Source organism: Culex pipiens, chromosome 2, assembly GCF_016801865.2.
Source record: "Culex pipiens pallens isolate TS chromosome 2, TS_CPP_V2, whole genome shotgun sequence".
Taxonomy (NCBI): Eukaryota; Metazoa; Arthropoda; class Insecta; order Diptera; family Culicidae; genus Culex; species Culex pipiens.
The window spans coordinates 39,053,350-39,069,036 of NC_068938.1; the positions used below are offsets into that span (position 1 = coordinate 39,053,350).

At 38.1% G+C, this 15,687-nt stretch overlaps 2 protein-coding genes across 2 annotated transcripts in view; one reads left to right on the plus strand and one right to left on the minus strand.

The window, feature by feature from the left end:
• The window catches only part of LOC120420028 (protein sax-3-like), a 248,509-nt gene that overhangs the window by 27,224 nt on the left and 205,598 nt on the right, over positions 1-15,687 (minus strand). Inside the window, exons 4-6 of the mRNA XM_039582931.2 lie at positions 2,768-3,052; positions 1,380-1,652; positions 44-1,321 (exon numbers count right to left, since the gene is read on the minus strand). Of these exons, the coding sequence (XP_039438865.1) occupies positions 44-1,321; positions 1,380-1,652; positions 2,768-3,052 (1,836 nt within the window). The remainder of the gene's footprint in view (positions 1-43; positions 1,322-1,379; positions 1,653-2,767; positions 3,053-15,687) is intronic.
• On the plus strand, positions 8,094-9,018 carry LOC120420019 (brachyurin-like). The gene has a single exon (XM_039582923.2). It carries the CDS (start codon positions 8,094-8,096, stop codon positions 8,979-8,981), a length of 888 nt encoding a protein of 295 aa, XP_039438857.1. The 3' UTR covers positions 8,982-9,018.

Genomic DNA, 15,687 nt, shown 5'->3' on the forward strand with positions numbered 1-15,687 from the left:
CACAATTAGTCTCAATTACTCAACATAACCTAGAAAACCTTACCATCCTCCAAGGTCTTCGCCGTCCTCGAGTTGGACGGCCTTCCCTCGATCGTCTTGTAGAACGGCACCAGGAAGAACTCGTACTCGGTGTACTTGTCCAGTCCGTTGATCGTACAAGCAGACGCTCCGCCACCGTGCAGCACGGTCAGCGTCTTGTACGTCCCATTGCTGTTGACGTTCTTCGAGTAGATGTAGAACCCTTCGACGTACTGCCCGTTGACGATCTCCCAAACGAGACGAACGCTTGTAGAGTCCGAAGCGTTTGCTTCCAGCAGGTTGACCACGCTTCCGGAGGATAGCGTAGCTTGAGCTTCGCTCAAGTTGATGTCTTCGCCGTGGTTGATGTCTCGACCGATGGTCACCGGATCGGACATCAAGCTTGGGATGCCAACGCCTTGATCGTTCTCGGCTCGCACGATGAACGTGTAGGCGATGTCCGACGTAACGGGTGAAAAGGTGTAGCTGGTCGAGGAGATCTTGTACGGGATTGAGATCCATCCTTTAGCCATGTCAGTTGAGAAGACCTCGATTAGGTAGCCGTTGATGTCCGAGGCCCCCGATTTGATGCTCGGCAGCCAAGAAATGCTGATCGAGTTGTCGGTTACGTTGACGATCTGAGGTTTCCCCGGGGCACTCGGGAAGGCACTGGCCTCAGGGGCACGGAAGAAGTTAATGTTTGGGTTGGTTGGAGGTTCTAGCCGGAGGTAGGCACTCCAGGTTGCCTTACCGCTACGGCTGCTTGCCACACAAGTGTACAGACCTTGATCGGTGTTCTTGTCTAGATCGTGGATTACCAGGGTGCCGTTGTCGGTGGTGTTGATCCGCTCGGAGTTGATGACGGGGTTGCCGTCCAAGTACCACGAGATAATGGGAGTTGGGTTGCCAACCGCTCGACAGGGCAAGGCAACCACCGACTTCACTGGAAGCGTTTGGTTTGTGGGTCCTAAGATGATGATCGGCGGTGGTAGATCGTCTTGTGACGCCACGGTCAGTCGTGCGCGTACGCTGATCGATCCTACGGAGTTAACCGCACTACAGATCACCACCAAGCCGTTGTCCGCTTTGGTGGTTTGAAGGATCGTGAGCACGGTCAAACCCTCCTGGGTATTGGACGTCTCAAAGCGATCGAACTTGGTCCCCGGGAAGATCAAGGTGCGATTACCCTCGATCGACCAGAACGTAGTTGGTTTGGGACGTCCTTCGGACTTGCACTCAAATGAAGCATCGCGAATTCCCTCAATGACCTGCGGCACCGGTCGGATCACCAGGTAGGGATGAGCTGAAAACCAAATTTTAAGTTTAAAAAATTCAAAAATTCTTCTGAAGAGTAGACTTACAGTGCACGGTCAACGTTCCGGTGGCGGAGATTGCCCCCACGGCGTTGTCCGCCTCGCAGCTGTACTCTCCCTCGTCGTCCGGGATGACGTTCTCCAGGCGCAGGCTGCGATCCTCCAGGATGTGGACGCGGTCCAGGGGCATGTTGCCACCGTTGGCCGACCGTCGCCACAGGACGTCGGGCATGGGGTCACCTCCGACGCGGCACTGGAACGTCACCGAGGAGCCCTCGATGATGGTGGAGTCGTGCGGTCCCCGGATGAGGAAGGGTTTCACTGGAATGAAGACGACATTTGGAAAATTTTAAAGAATTGAAGTTTCGTTCTAACCTTAAAATTGTGGACTTGAAAATGGGTTTCTTGAGCTATTGAACGCTTAAACTCGACTTGAACTCTTGAAGTCATAAAATCTTGAGTTCTTGAACTCGTGAAAACTTTAACTCTAGCACTCTTGAGATCTTGAAATCTTGAACACTTGAACAATTGAACACTTGAACACTTGAAAAATTGAACACTTGAACACTTGAACACATGAACACTTGAACACTTGAACACTTGAACACTTGAACACTTGAACACTTGAACACTTGAACACTTGAACACTTGAACACTTGAACACTTGAACACTTGAACACTTGAACACTTGAACACTTGAACACTTGAACACTTGAACACTTGAACACTTGAACACTTGAACACTTGAACACTTGAACACTTGAACACTTGAACACTTGAACACTTGAACACTTGAACACTTGAACACTTGAACACTTGAACACTTGAACACTTGAACACTTGAACACTTGAACACTTGAACACTTGAACACTTGAACACTTGAACACTTGAACACTTGAACACTTGAACACTTGAACACTTGAACACTTGAACACTTGAACACTTGAACACTTGAACACTTGAACACTTGAACACTTGAACACTTGAACACTTGAACACTTGAACACTTGAACACTTGAACACTTGAACACTTGAACACTTGAACACTTGAACACTTGAACACTTGAACACTTGAACACTTGAACACTTGAACACTTGAACACTTGAACACTTGAACACTTAAACACTTGAACACTTGAAAACTTGAACACTTGAACACTTGAACACTGGAACACTTGAACAATTGAACACTTGAATACTTGAACACTTGAACACTTGAACACTTGAACACTTGAACACTTGAACACTTGAGCACTTGAACACTTGAACACTTGAACGCTTGAACACTTGAACACTTGAGCACTTGAGCACTTGAGCACTTGAACACTCAAACACATGAACACTTGAACTTTTAAGCTTAATCTTTTGAAACTGTTCAACATTTAAACTCTTCAAGTCTTCAACTATTCAACTGTGTAGTTCTACACCAACTTACCGTGCACCTTCAGGAACGCCATCCCGGACTCGCGCACCCCGACCAGATTCTTCGCGATGCACTGGTACTGGCCCTCGTCCGTCTGGCGCACGTCCTGGATCGCCAGGTTTCCCCCGTCCACGACCCGGATGCGTTTGCTCGTTTCGACGTCCAGCTTCTGGCCGTTTTTGCGCCACCCGACCGTCGGCTCCGGCACCCCCTTGGGGGGTCCACACTCGAGCAGGACCGTCTCGCCCTGGGCCACCCGGGTGTGCTGCGGCTCCAGCCGGAACTCCTCACGCAGGACTGATTTGGGGGAGAGAAAAATAAAGATCATAGAGAGTGAAATTATTTGCATATTTTATTCGACCGGTTTTGGACAACTCCCGAGACACAAACAATAAAAACCGTCTAGGCAGCGTGAATTCCCAGGACAATTGTTTGGTGGTGGTGCTTTGGGGTCATTTGCAGAGATGTATGTATGAAGGCAAGATTCGAGTTAAAAATACCAGGTTTTAACTGTTGTGTTCATTTTTTTAAAAGTTAACCTTTAAAAAAAAACTTGGTGAAGTTGCCTAATTTTGAACTACTTTGTATTGAAGTTGTTGTTGGACAACATCAAGGGCACCAAAGCCTCTAAGTACGCCTCTGATTTAGTTGACTCGCCATCGCAGACTCGTTTTGTTGTAGATTTTATTCCCAGCCAGACCAGCAGATTCGGAATCAGATTTTCATCGTCAACGCGCGCCCAAAAATAGTGAAATAAAACTACTCTTTTTATAGTGACTACTCCTTGCAGACATCCTGTAAACAGCGCAAAAAAGGGGTAAAAATCAAACAACAGAGGCGACAACGACGAGGTCCTCGAAAATCCGGCTAAGCCGCTGGTGGCCGGTTGTTGTCTATACTTTTTTTTCAACTCACTAGTGGCCAACACTTTTTACGACCGTCTGCGATGCAAATGGATATTTTATTTGCATTTTTGGGTTCCATTTGTTATTTTTGTCCCCCTGGCCGCCTGAAGCACTTGTCGTCATCCCCGGCCAGAGTGGCTTCAGGTCGCTAGGAATCTCTTTTTTTTTGGGCTCAAAACAAATAGCGACAGTATTACTCCAGGGGGGAGCAAAACTGTGCGGAATTGAAGGAAACTGAATTTGCTTTTATCGTTCCCTCGTTAAAAGCACTAGTTGATAAAAATTTATTCGGCGAGTTTTTTCGTTCCGAGAATCTCGTGCCAAGTTATTAGTACAAGTGGTTTCGATTATGAGAAATAGCCTTCCACCGAATCAGATTTCGAGCAAGGTTTCAACGAGCTTTTCACGGGAAAATAGAGGAAGTAAAAAAAAGTTAAACACGGAGGCTATTTATTTAATCAATTAAAAGCCCGGGTCGAGCTATTTCGGGTGGAAAACGCTTTCGGATGGTTTTGGGCAAATTGGTTGGAGAATTTCGTTATCCGTTCGGCTGTGACCCAGTTTTGCTGGAGTGTATATGCGATCACCCCAAATGGAATCGCTAAGGTAGTGCCGATATTAATTAAAATAGTGGCTTACGAAATTGCGTTACCATTATGTTTCCAGTTGAGTTACGGTGTGCTTGGTAATATTCTGGTTAAATTGCTATAATAAATCTAATAAAATTTAAGAAATCACGAAAACTGAATAATCGTGTCAAAATATACCGCATCTTTCACAAGCCTTCAACAAATCAGGCCTCTACCGTTGTTTTTTAAACATTTTTCAGGGGTTCATCTGAGCAACTCTTTTAGCTTCTCATGTTTTATGTTTGTGTGTTTTTATATGCAACCTTTAAACGATTGTATCGCTTTTTTTTTAAATAATTTTCCAGTCGCTTTTTCGAGTTATTGAGTTTGTTTATTATTACATTTTGTAAACTCAAACTTAGGCTTTTAAACTGCAACAATGTGAGTAAAAACTTAGTCTAGGAAAATTCAAAAATGACAGCATACTTGTTTTGACATAAAATGTAGGATATATTAATTAATATTTAATATTAAAAATTCACCAAACAAATGATTTTCAAAAAAAAATAAGGCCCTACCAAAAATGCTTCAAATTTCGTTTACAATTGATTTTTGGTGCTGCGCTAACATTTTCCATTTGAGAAATCAATTTTGTCGAATGTGAAAAAATAAATCCTTTACACAAAAACATCTTAATCATAAACCTTTTTTAATTTGATTTCAACAGAAAGTTGTTCAGAAAATTGGAAAATGCTTCATGTTTTTAAATTTGAGTTATCAGAGCAGTTTAGGTTTCACTTTATTCAATTGCATTTTAATAGAATTCCTCTCTAACTATTTAAACTATATTTTTTCAAATCTAAATAATTTGTAAGCTATAAAAACCCAGATAACTAAAAATAAAATTTTGAATTAATGTTGTCATTAAAAATCTGTATGCAGTTTTTTACGTCATTCTTTTACCAATTATTTTAATTTATTCGCTAACATCAAATATTTCTGAGAATTTTCACCTGTTTTTTTTGCATAATTCATGGCAAAATCAAAATTCGTGTCTGCAGAGCAGTTCTGTACAAAATCGGTATTTTTACTTTAATTTTAATTTTTGTATTTTTTAAGCCGTCTGATTTTTTTTGTGCCTTCGGTATGTCCAAAGAAGCCATTTTGAATCATTAGTATGTCCATATAATTTTCCATAAAAATTTGGCAGCTCTGTATCTTTTGAAGGATTTTTTTGATCGATTTGGTGTCTCGGTAAATTTGCAGGTATGTATAAGGTATACACTGAAAAAAAAAAACATTATAATTTTATAATTTAACTTTTTGTCACTAAAACTTCAAATTATTTTTAATTTTACTTATTGATATGTTTTAGGGGACATCAAATGCCAACTTTTCAAAAATTTCCAGAATTGGCAAAAAATCTTTGATCGAGTTATCAATTTTAAATCAATACCGATTTGAAAAAAAAAACCGAAATATTGGTCGCAAATATTTTTCAACTTCATTTTTCAATGTAAAATCAAACTGGCAATCAAAAAGTACTCTAGTGAAATTTTGATGAAGTGCACCGTTTCCAATTTATAGCCATTTAAGGTGAATTTGAAAAAAATCGTTGATTTTCATTTTTTTTAAATTAGTGCCCATGTTCGCCCACATTTGAAACAAAAAATTGAAAAGCTGGGAAAATTCTCTTTATTTAGCTTTTCTGATCTTGGGTGAAACGACCCTTAGTTGCTGAGATATTGCCATGCAAAAGTTTTAAAACAGGAAATTTGATGTTTTCTAAGGCTCACCCAAACAGCCCACCGTTTTCTAAGGTCGATATCTCAGCAACTAATGGTCCAATTTATAATGTTAAAATATGAAACATTCGTAAAATTTTCCAATCTTTTCGAAAACAATATTTTCTAAATTATGCAATCAAGACTCACATATCAAAAGGGCCAAACAATCAATATTACACCCTTTTGAAATGTTGGTCTTAATTTAATTTTTTTGAAAATATTGTTTTCGAAAAGATCGGAAAATTTCACGAATGTTTCATAATTTAACATTGAAAATCGAACCATCAGTTGTATAGATATCGACATTAGAAAATGGTGGGTTGTTTGGGTGAGACTTAGAGAACATCAATTTTCCTGTTTTTAAACTTTTGCCTGGCAATATCTCAGCAACTAAGGGTCGTATCAACCAAGAACAAAAAAGCAAAATATATGAAACTTTCTTAGTTTTTCAAACAATGCACTAATTTTATAAAATGAAAAACTGCGACTATTTTCAAAAAAGTAACCTTAACCCTTTCAGGCCAGAATTTTCAAATAAATATTTTTTTAACTAATGATGAGAAAATGATTTTGAGGACCATACGAAAATTATAGGCTAGTTTTAGAAAAAATGATTTTTGGGTCATATATGACCCATCAGGCTCGAAAGGGTTTAACTATTTTGAAAACGGTGCACTTTATCAAAATTTCACTACAGTACTTGATTGCAAATTTGATTCTACATCCAAAAATAAATTTGAAAGTTTTTTTGCGACCAGTATTTCGTTTTTTTAAATCAGTATTGATTAAAAAATGTATAACTCGGTCAAAGATTTTTTGCACAACCTGGAAATTTCTGAAAAGTTGGCATTTGATGTCATTCATCATTTTTTTCGGCGTAGTCCTTATCCATACCTACAACTTTGCCGAACACACCAAATCGACAAAAAAAAAATCCTTCAAAAGATACAGATTTTTTAAATTTCATACATCATTTTTGTATGAACAGCTGCCAAATTTATAAGGAAAATTATATGGACAAACTAATTATGCAAAATGGCTTCTTTGGGCATACCGAAGGTACCAAAAAGGATTAAAAAAATACAGAAAAAAAATCGAATGACCGAAATCTGAGAGAATTGTTCTACTATGTTTTTGAAATCGAGAACGTTTCGATTTTGTTACGTTAAAAATTTAATAAGTCGTGTTGAAAAAAAAATTACTGGTGCACACGAATTCGAGGCTGGAACAACGAGATTTTAGTTACAAACATGGTAGATTCTTTGAGGTAATTGGAACTATCGAAGTGATAACAAAATAGTTTAATTATTTTTACAAATTGTTTCAGGATTGGGTCGAGAAGTGTAACACGCTTTTTAAAAAAAAAAGAATTCATCAACTTTCCCGGTTGATGTTTTTAAATAATAACTTTTTTTTCTATTGTATTTTTTTTTAATTTCATTAATTTAAATTATTAATCCTTATTTCTGTTTAAAGTAATGATTTCAATTTTCAATTATTATATTCAAAAGATCATATGGAACAATACAGAATATGTTAATTTAATAATTTTAACTCAAAATGAGAATAAGAATGAGACAGTTATTCTTTTAATGATTCAAATAAGTTATGAAAAAGAAACACTGCCGCTATTTTCACGATTTTTGAACAATTTGAACTGCATTTGCAAAGTGACAGATGAAAATATCCTAAAATTAAACAAGATTATCAGTTCTTATATCAGCTTCTGCGGCAATGACCGCCAGTTGTATCAAAAGCCCCGTAATTGCTTCTTATCGATTGCCCTAAATCAACAGTGATTGCGTGCACTGAATGTTTACGGTATGTTTTGTTTACATTCAACCAGCTGGATTTACCGGGTCATCAATACTGATTTGGCTTTTCCTTATGCAAAAGATTGTAACCTAGAGAAATGTGAGTGACTGAGCACCTTGCTAGAAACGTGAAATCCCATGATTGCCAAAAATCCCGAATATCTTTTGATAGATAAGGTTACTTTGCAAAATTCAGTCGCTGATAAGGCGTTGCAATCACGTATAAAAAGTCGGCTGCAAACTTTTTCCAATCAGTATTCAAAATGAAATCATTCGCCCTGTTGGTTGCCATTCTGGCCGTGGCCAGCGCCGAGTGGATCGAGATCGACTGGTCACAGGTGCGTCCGATCGAGGACTTTGACCACTACTGGGCTCGGCTGCCGGCGGAGTTGCAGTTTCTGCGCAAGCTTCAACCGGAGCGGAGGATCACCAACGGCCAGGAGGCTACGCCGGGTCAGTTCCCGTACCAGATTGCGCTGTTGAGTACGTTCGGTGGTGGTACTGGACTTTGCGGCGGTTCGGTCCTGACCAACAACTTCATCCTGACGGCGGCTCACTGTGTCCAGAATGCCATGGGTGGAACTGCGATCATGGGCGCCCACAACCGTATTAACAACGAGGCAACTCAGCAGAGAATCGCGTTCGGGGTTAATGGAATCAATATTCATGCTGGATACACCCCCACCAACATCCGTAACGACATTGCCACCGTGCGGTTGAACAGTCCCATCACGTTCAACGATCGTGTCCAGCCGGTGCGCATTCCGGCTCACGGTGACAACCGTCAGTTCGCTGGTTTGACCGGAACCGTGTCTGGGTTTGGACGTACTTCGGACGCTAGCCAGGCCACTTCGGCCGTGGTGATGTTCACCTCGAACCCGATCATGACCCAGGCCGACTGTTTGGCCAGTTGGGGCAACAACGCGAATCTGATCCAGGCGCAGAACATCTGCATGTCTGGGGCGGGAGGTCGTTCGGCTTGCAACGGAGATTCGGGTGGTCCGTTGAGCGTTGCGGAGGGTGGAACTCTGCAGGTTGGAATCGTTTCGTTTGGATCGGCTGCCGGCTGCTCGATCGGGATGCCGTCGGTGTACGTGCGTGTGACGCACTTCCTGGAATGGATTCAGGCAAACTCCGATCATCAGCATTAAGTGAATGTAGATTAAATATACGGTCATTTTTTAATTACTTCGAGTTATTGTCATTCTATTCAGAAAAAAATCGTGAAATTCGAATAACCTCTAACCACAAGCTTGTTGATTGGATCTTAATGCCAATACTCGAGCTATAGTACCTTTTCGCTTGCTCTCAACAAGCTCCCAAAAACAGCGTCTCTCGCTCCAAAATTAGTCTGTTGATTTTTCTAATTAAATTTATTCCATACCAAACCCGGATCACACCACTACACCAACGGTTGTTGTTGCACCAACAACATCTCCAGGGGAAAATGGTCGTTCCTGCCCGGATTCGGGCGGGTTTTTATTAGCTTTTGTTGCGCCAGGTTCCTCCTCATTTCGCAACTAACGCCAATAGTTCGTTCGATGCTGGCAGCAGTGCGGCAACAAAAACTCCCGGAAATGGTCGTATTTATCCCTCTCCAGTGTGCTGTCCGCTGGTGGTGCACTGCATGCCCGACAGAAGTTTGTGTTCCCGTGTCATCATCCGGGCGCCCGGAGGCCACTTTCCGGAAGTTTTTTTTTCCTCTAGTTTGGCTGAACAACGACGACGGCGTGGTATTGGCACGAGACCAGGCGAGGGCATTTGCTTATTGGGAATAGCTTTTTGCTGTAGAACACTCTGGCAGGTCGTTCGATTTCCGTTGCGCACGCTACAGTCCGGAACTCGGGGTTCTGCTGACCGAGTTTTACCCGAATCATGATGCCTTGAGGGCCGTTCCCACCTCCTCTTCTTTTTCGACTGTTTAGCCTACATATCAAACTTTGAACGAGTGGCTTACCGTGTTGACGGTAAGCGCAGCAGTGCTGCCAGAATAACAAGGAATCCCATTTCCGTTCGTTCAGTTTCAAGTGGTGGCCAGGCGCTGAACGCACATCAGGCAGAGCACTGTAGAAGTGAATCGTTTCGCAATCATCTCCCGTTGCACCTCCGGAAATCGTTGTTTCGTTTTCGTTCGTGACTTGTGCAATCAGGGGTGGAAAAGTTAGCATCGCGAGGGAATTCGCTGAATACCTCAAATTGGCTTTGAAAAGATGGCATCTTTCACGTGAAGAAATGATCAAAACTAACACTTTGAGCAGATTAAAACGACGAAGTAAGTTTTTCCATGTCTGTCCTCGTAACCCTGTCACTCAGCAATGCAAACGTGCGCGATTCACCCCCAAAAAGTTGCATGTTTGATGTCGCTGCTGCTGCTACCTAATCCCACCCAAAGTGCACCAGAGCCTGCACTAATTTGGGTCATGGTATCGTAGCTTTAATTTTGGGAATCGTCCCCCGTTTGAGCGCTGCGTGAAACATGCGAGATCGAGATCGGATGCGGCCTCTTGCCTCGGGAGGAATCGAACGGCGAGCGGTGAATTATTGCCATGTTTTCGGCGAAATGTTCGACAAACGACAAGCCAATAATGCAATCTACGGCGAAAGGAAGCCGGCCGGCGCGAGTTGGCCTGAATGGGGTTTTATTCGGAAAACAGTTGAAACGATAAAGCGTGCTCCGTGGCATGGAAGAGTGCAGGAGATAGAGAAAGAGCTGCAAATTAGGGGTTGGGGTGGTGAACTATTGAACAGTGATTATTCAATTGGCTTCTTGCTGCGAGAACTGGTGCAGAATTAATTTTGAGGATTTTCAGGCGGATGTTTGGTTTGGCTGTATCAGCTGACGATGAAGTATTGCTTTTGAGCATTTCTCTTATTTTTACCAAACTTTATTGGCGATGTTACTTTTTTTTATGATCGATTCCTTGAAAAAAAAAATGAATCCAGAAACAAAACAAACATTTAAACTAGCTTAATTCTAAACAAATTTCACAACTCAACATAATGAAACTAACTTTACTTCATTTATTTCTATAGCCATCTCATTTATTTTATTGGAGAGATTAAGCTTTACAGTAATTCGCTATGTTTTTGTGATAGGTCTTTTAAGTGTATTTTTTTTCTGGCTAATTAATTGTCCATGCATTGCCATTTTCAAAAAAAAAACCATTTTGTAGTGATGTTTCTCCATCAGTGATGGAATAATCATCATCAAAGAATATCATTGGACGTTCATCAAGTAAAAAAATCCGAAGGGAGCATGGCTCTCCTCTCTCGAGCACGAAAGATCGGTAAAAGGAATCTAAAAAATCATCTTGATTATTCGGCGGAACATCTTTTTCACTACTACACTTGCAAGTGGAACGTCACACGTCGAAAAACGACCTGTCACATTTTGTACATGGGCAATGTGTGTAAACAAAGTGAAATAAATACTTTTAAGTGGTGCTGATAAGGAAATTCACAAAAAATCATCAGCAGATTTATTTTCTTGGAGAATTTCGGGAGCGATTTTCTTTTGCGTGATTTGCCTCTTCTCTCTTTCACGGGTGAAAAAAGTTCGCAAGCGAAATTTATTTTTTTTGCGATTATTCCATCCCTGTTCTCCATACAATTTTAGGAGCTGGTCATACAAAAAACTGTATCTTGGAAAATCCAAATTTTGATCGATTTGGCGTGTTGGGCAAAAATAGGTTATGATTAGATCTTTTAAGGAAAAAAATGTAAAATTCACTTTTCTTCTTTGTTGATCCAACTGCTGGTCGCTGAGATACAGCCTCTTATAAAAGTTCTTATATTATGACAAACAATTTTTCTTAATGTCTTAAAAATTAAAAAACTTCACTCCTGATTTTTCTGTCAGCAGTTTTTGCACTCTTTCGCAAAAAAAAATCTTAAGTTATGAAATTAGTATTTTGTTAAATGAAATTTACGCATTGAACATCAAATGAAAAAATCAGAAAAAAATCCGGATTCCTATTTTTTTCTGAAAAGTCCTATTCTATTCTGAAAAGATATTTTCAACACCTAAAACATTTCTGTAGATACCAAATCGATCAGAAAATTCCTTCTCAAGATTCAGATTTATGAATATCCACAGTCCATTTTTTTCATCCACATTTTTAAAAAATAATCTTAAAAAACTGTGAAATTGTAGACAATTTCTCTTAAAATTGCAGTTGGTTATTAGAAATCCTGATATTTTCCCGAAAATAAATTTAACTTAATTTGACAGATTTTTTAAAAAATGATCTCCAAATCGTGAAAAAATAAATATCTGATTGCAGGTCATCAAGGAGCCTGCAATTGCTGTATGTCAGGGGTGACCAAAGAATGGCCCGCGGGTCAAACTTTTTTTTGGCCCGCGGACCCATTTTGAAGGATCATGTGAAGTGGCCTTCTGATCAATCTGTAAAATGATTTTTTTTTTAACTTAGCTTATACTTATTTTGAGAATTATTTTATTTTTTGTTCATCTTTAATAAATGGGTTATCCATGACTTGGGCAAATTTGAAGTTATGATTAGGACTACACTTTTAAAAAAGTACTTAATTTTAAATAACTTTTTATTACAAAAACTCGGTAAACCCTTCGATTATTTTATTTTCTGATGTTTTATTATTCAAAAAGAAATAACTTTTGAGCTTTAGAGCATGACAAAGGTTTTTTTTTTTGGCCAAATTATGTTTTTTTTAAATGGTTTTTTTATGGAAAATATTAAAAACGCAAACAAAACATTTATAAAATACACCGTTCATGAGTTGTAGCTATTTAAGGTAAAATTATTCAACTAAATTCTCTTTTTTAATTAAAAAAGTATCCATTCTTGTTCATCTTTGGAAGAAATATATTCAAAAAGCTGGAAAAATTCTCTAAAATTTGCTTTTTTGGACATTGTTGATCTGACCATTGAACCATTGATCAAATGTTCATTATTAAAAAGTTAAACTTGTGTGAAATATTTTCAATTCCTTTACACAGATATATTCAGATTTTTTACCACATTTCGAATACGATACACTTCATCGAAAAAAATAAAAGAACTTTTCGTCTAAGAATTCAATTTTGTGTTTGAAAAATATTGTTTTGCTATTTTTTGTGTAAAATTTCAATACTTTCCCAAATACACATTTTTTCAACAAAAACAAATTGTCCGTCACACTCTATAGATGTATACATCTCAGGGGCAACCATGCCAGTTACACAGATAAATCTGGATTGTACAGATTTTTCTGTCCAAAAAAATCACAAAAATCTGTATATACAGATTTTTTCAACAATTTCAACAATTAAGTACAGTAGTTGTTCGGTAACTTCGGTTGTGTTCGGTTATTTAACTGGGCTGCTTTTTAACTGGGCACTCGATAACTGGGCCGTAGCCCAGTTAAAAAGCAGACAACCGTCAAAAAACCAAAACAAACCGAAATGACCGAGGGGTGGTTAATGGATGCAAAAAATAATGTTCAATAAATAAATAAACCTTTTCCAAACTTTTTTTTAATTTCAAGTCACAATTTTAGAAATATGAAAAGTTTGCATTGTAAATAAATTTGAGTAACATTTATTTTTTTATTTCATCAGGAAAGTATTAAGCATCGGTCCCCTCGTTTTTTTTTGTTCAGTCCAGTTAACCCTCTACACCCTAACTCCGCCTTTAGACGGGCTTCGATCTTAAAAATCGCCAAAAATCAATTTTCCAACCGATTTTTGATCATTGGAAAGAAGAACTTTTAAAATTTTAGAAAATTTCAGGGTTGGAAGTTAAACTTGTTCTATGTGACTTTGCCAATGTTTTAAAAAATGTTATTTTTTAGGGGTCAACTTTGGCTGTGTTTTTTACTAACATTTCCTATATTTTCAGCTAAAATAAGTATGCAGTAATTTTTGTAGTGTCCCAGACTATGCCTCTACTCATTTTTTTGCAATTTAAATGATGATGAAGCCATTCTATAGCAGAAAATGTGAAAAACATGCAAAAAATTGAAAAAGTGATTGTAAAAACGTGAAAAAATAGATAGGCAAATTGTTATTATATAAGGTGTTAGATTAGGCCAAATACTACCAAAAACAAACATAAACTAAACAAGAAAAATGCAAATTAAAAAAATAAAAATAAAACAAGAAAAACATAAAACAAGAGAAGTAAAGTTTTTCATAGAACAAAAGTTGCTCAAAATGACCTCCTGAACACGAGAAAAATAAATATTTTCGAAAAAAAAAATTGGGCGGTAGAGGGTTAACGAGCAGCATTCGGTGATTGGGCTACGTTCTCAGCCCAGTTACCGAACAAGTACTGTTATTGAATTATGCTTTGATATGATTAAAAAGCATAAATCTGCTGTTAAAATTTAAAAAAAAAGTTCTGTGGCTTCGAATTGGACATGATACAGATAAAATACAGATTTATTTTTAAGAAAATACAGATCTCCCATAAAATAATCTGGCATCGTTACTCAGGGGGATGCTAAAAGCAGCCATCTTGGGTGTTGAGATTAATATCACGCGCAAAATGCGCACAGAAAAAAACAAAAATATTTTTTATTTATATTTTTTGTCATAACATGAACTCTGAATTACCGTAGTAAAAGAAAAAATACACAGTATGTACTTTAATGAAATGTTTCATGAGATAAAAGTATAATTTTAAATGAAGTTATTGACCAGATGTCGTGCTTGGGGGCTTAGGTGTTAAGGATCCCAACTTTAGTAGTTTATTTTGCACATAAATTGTGAAAAATCACCTAAAAAACATAAACTACCATTTAAACTTAAATTGCGGTATAATATTACATGAGAAACATAATCAGTTTCTTTCCATTTCATGCCAGAAGTTTTTGTACTTTTTTACAGTGCGCAGTTGATTTGTTTTGGTTCCGTAATGAACAGCTGTTCTTTTGTTCTGGCTTTGATGACAGTTCCTTTTTGTTCTGGTGCCGTAATTGACAGCTGAGGGCTTTTGTTAATTTGATTTGGTTAACCTCGGTGGATTTTCTTGAAATAATTCGAACTGTCAAAAATTCACCCAAGCATCTACCGGTGGATACTTTTCTACCACAGATTTTTGTGCGATCAATGTGGTAGATGCTTTGGTGGATTTTTGACAGTTCGAATTATTTCAAGAAAATCCACCGCGGTTAACCAAATCAAATTAACAAAAGCCCTCTGATGATGGTTGCGGTCATGCTGCCTGTAGTAAGATTCTATATCTATATTGCCCCCTGATATATCTACTAAAACATATGAAAAAAAAAAAATCAAAGAGGTATAACAAAATTTAGTGTTTTGTGATCAAAAATTTTTTTGAAAAACGTAAAAAAAGAAAAACTTGAATTAGGCCGTTGCAAATATAGTTCCATGTTTATGTCGCCCCCTCTCAAAATAAGTCCGAAAAATCAGGAAGAAAAAATATTTTTTCAAAGAATATAAATTTTTTTAAAATTGTTTTGAACTTTTTATGAAATTACAATTTTTTTTTTCACAAAAAAAAGTTCGTCAATACTTAAAAAATTAAGTAATTAATGATTGTATTTTAAATCACTTTTTCCATTGAAATGTTGACAAAGCACAGAAAAAAATCAATTCAATTTTTTTCTCTCTATAAACGTGAATATATTCCTTCGTGGTTCTCGCATTCGTGAATTTAAGGCACGATTTCGAGAATTGGTTTTTTTTTCAGTGCGTGGCCAGTAATTTGATTTTTTTTTTGATTTTTTTTTATTTTCAGGAAGACAACAACAACAATCAGGAGGTCAATGATTGCATTACAAAATTACTATAAATTAAAAAAATGTTCTGGATACAGAGCATTTCAGAGTGATGATAACACAGTTCAACAAAAAATCAAATGTTTCCTGTCTCTG

Excerpts from the sequence above, each read along its gene's own strand:
- LOC120420019 (XM_039582923.2), top strand. The coding sequence starts at position 8,094 with ATGAAATCATTCGCCCTGTTGGTTGCCATTCTGGCCGTGGCCAGCGCC.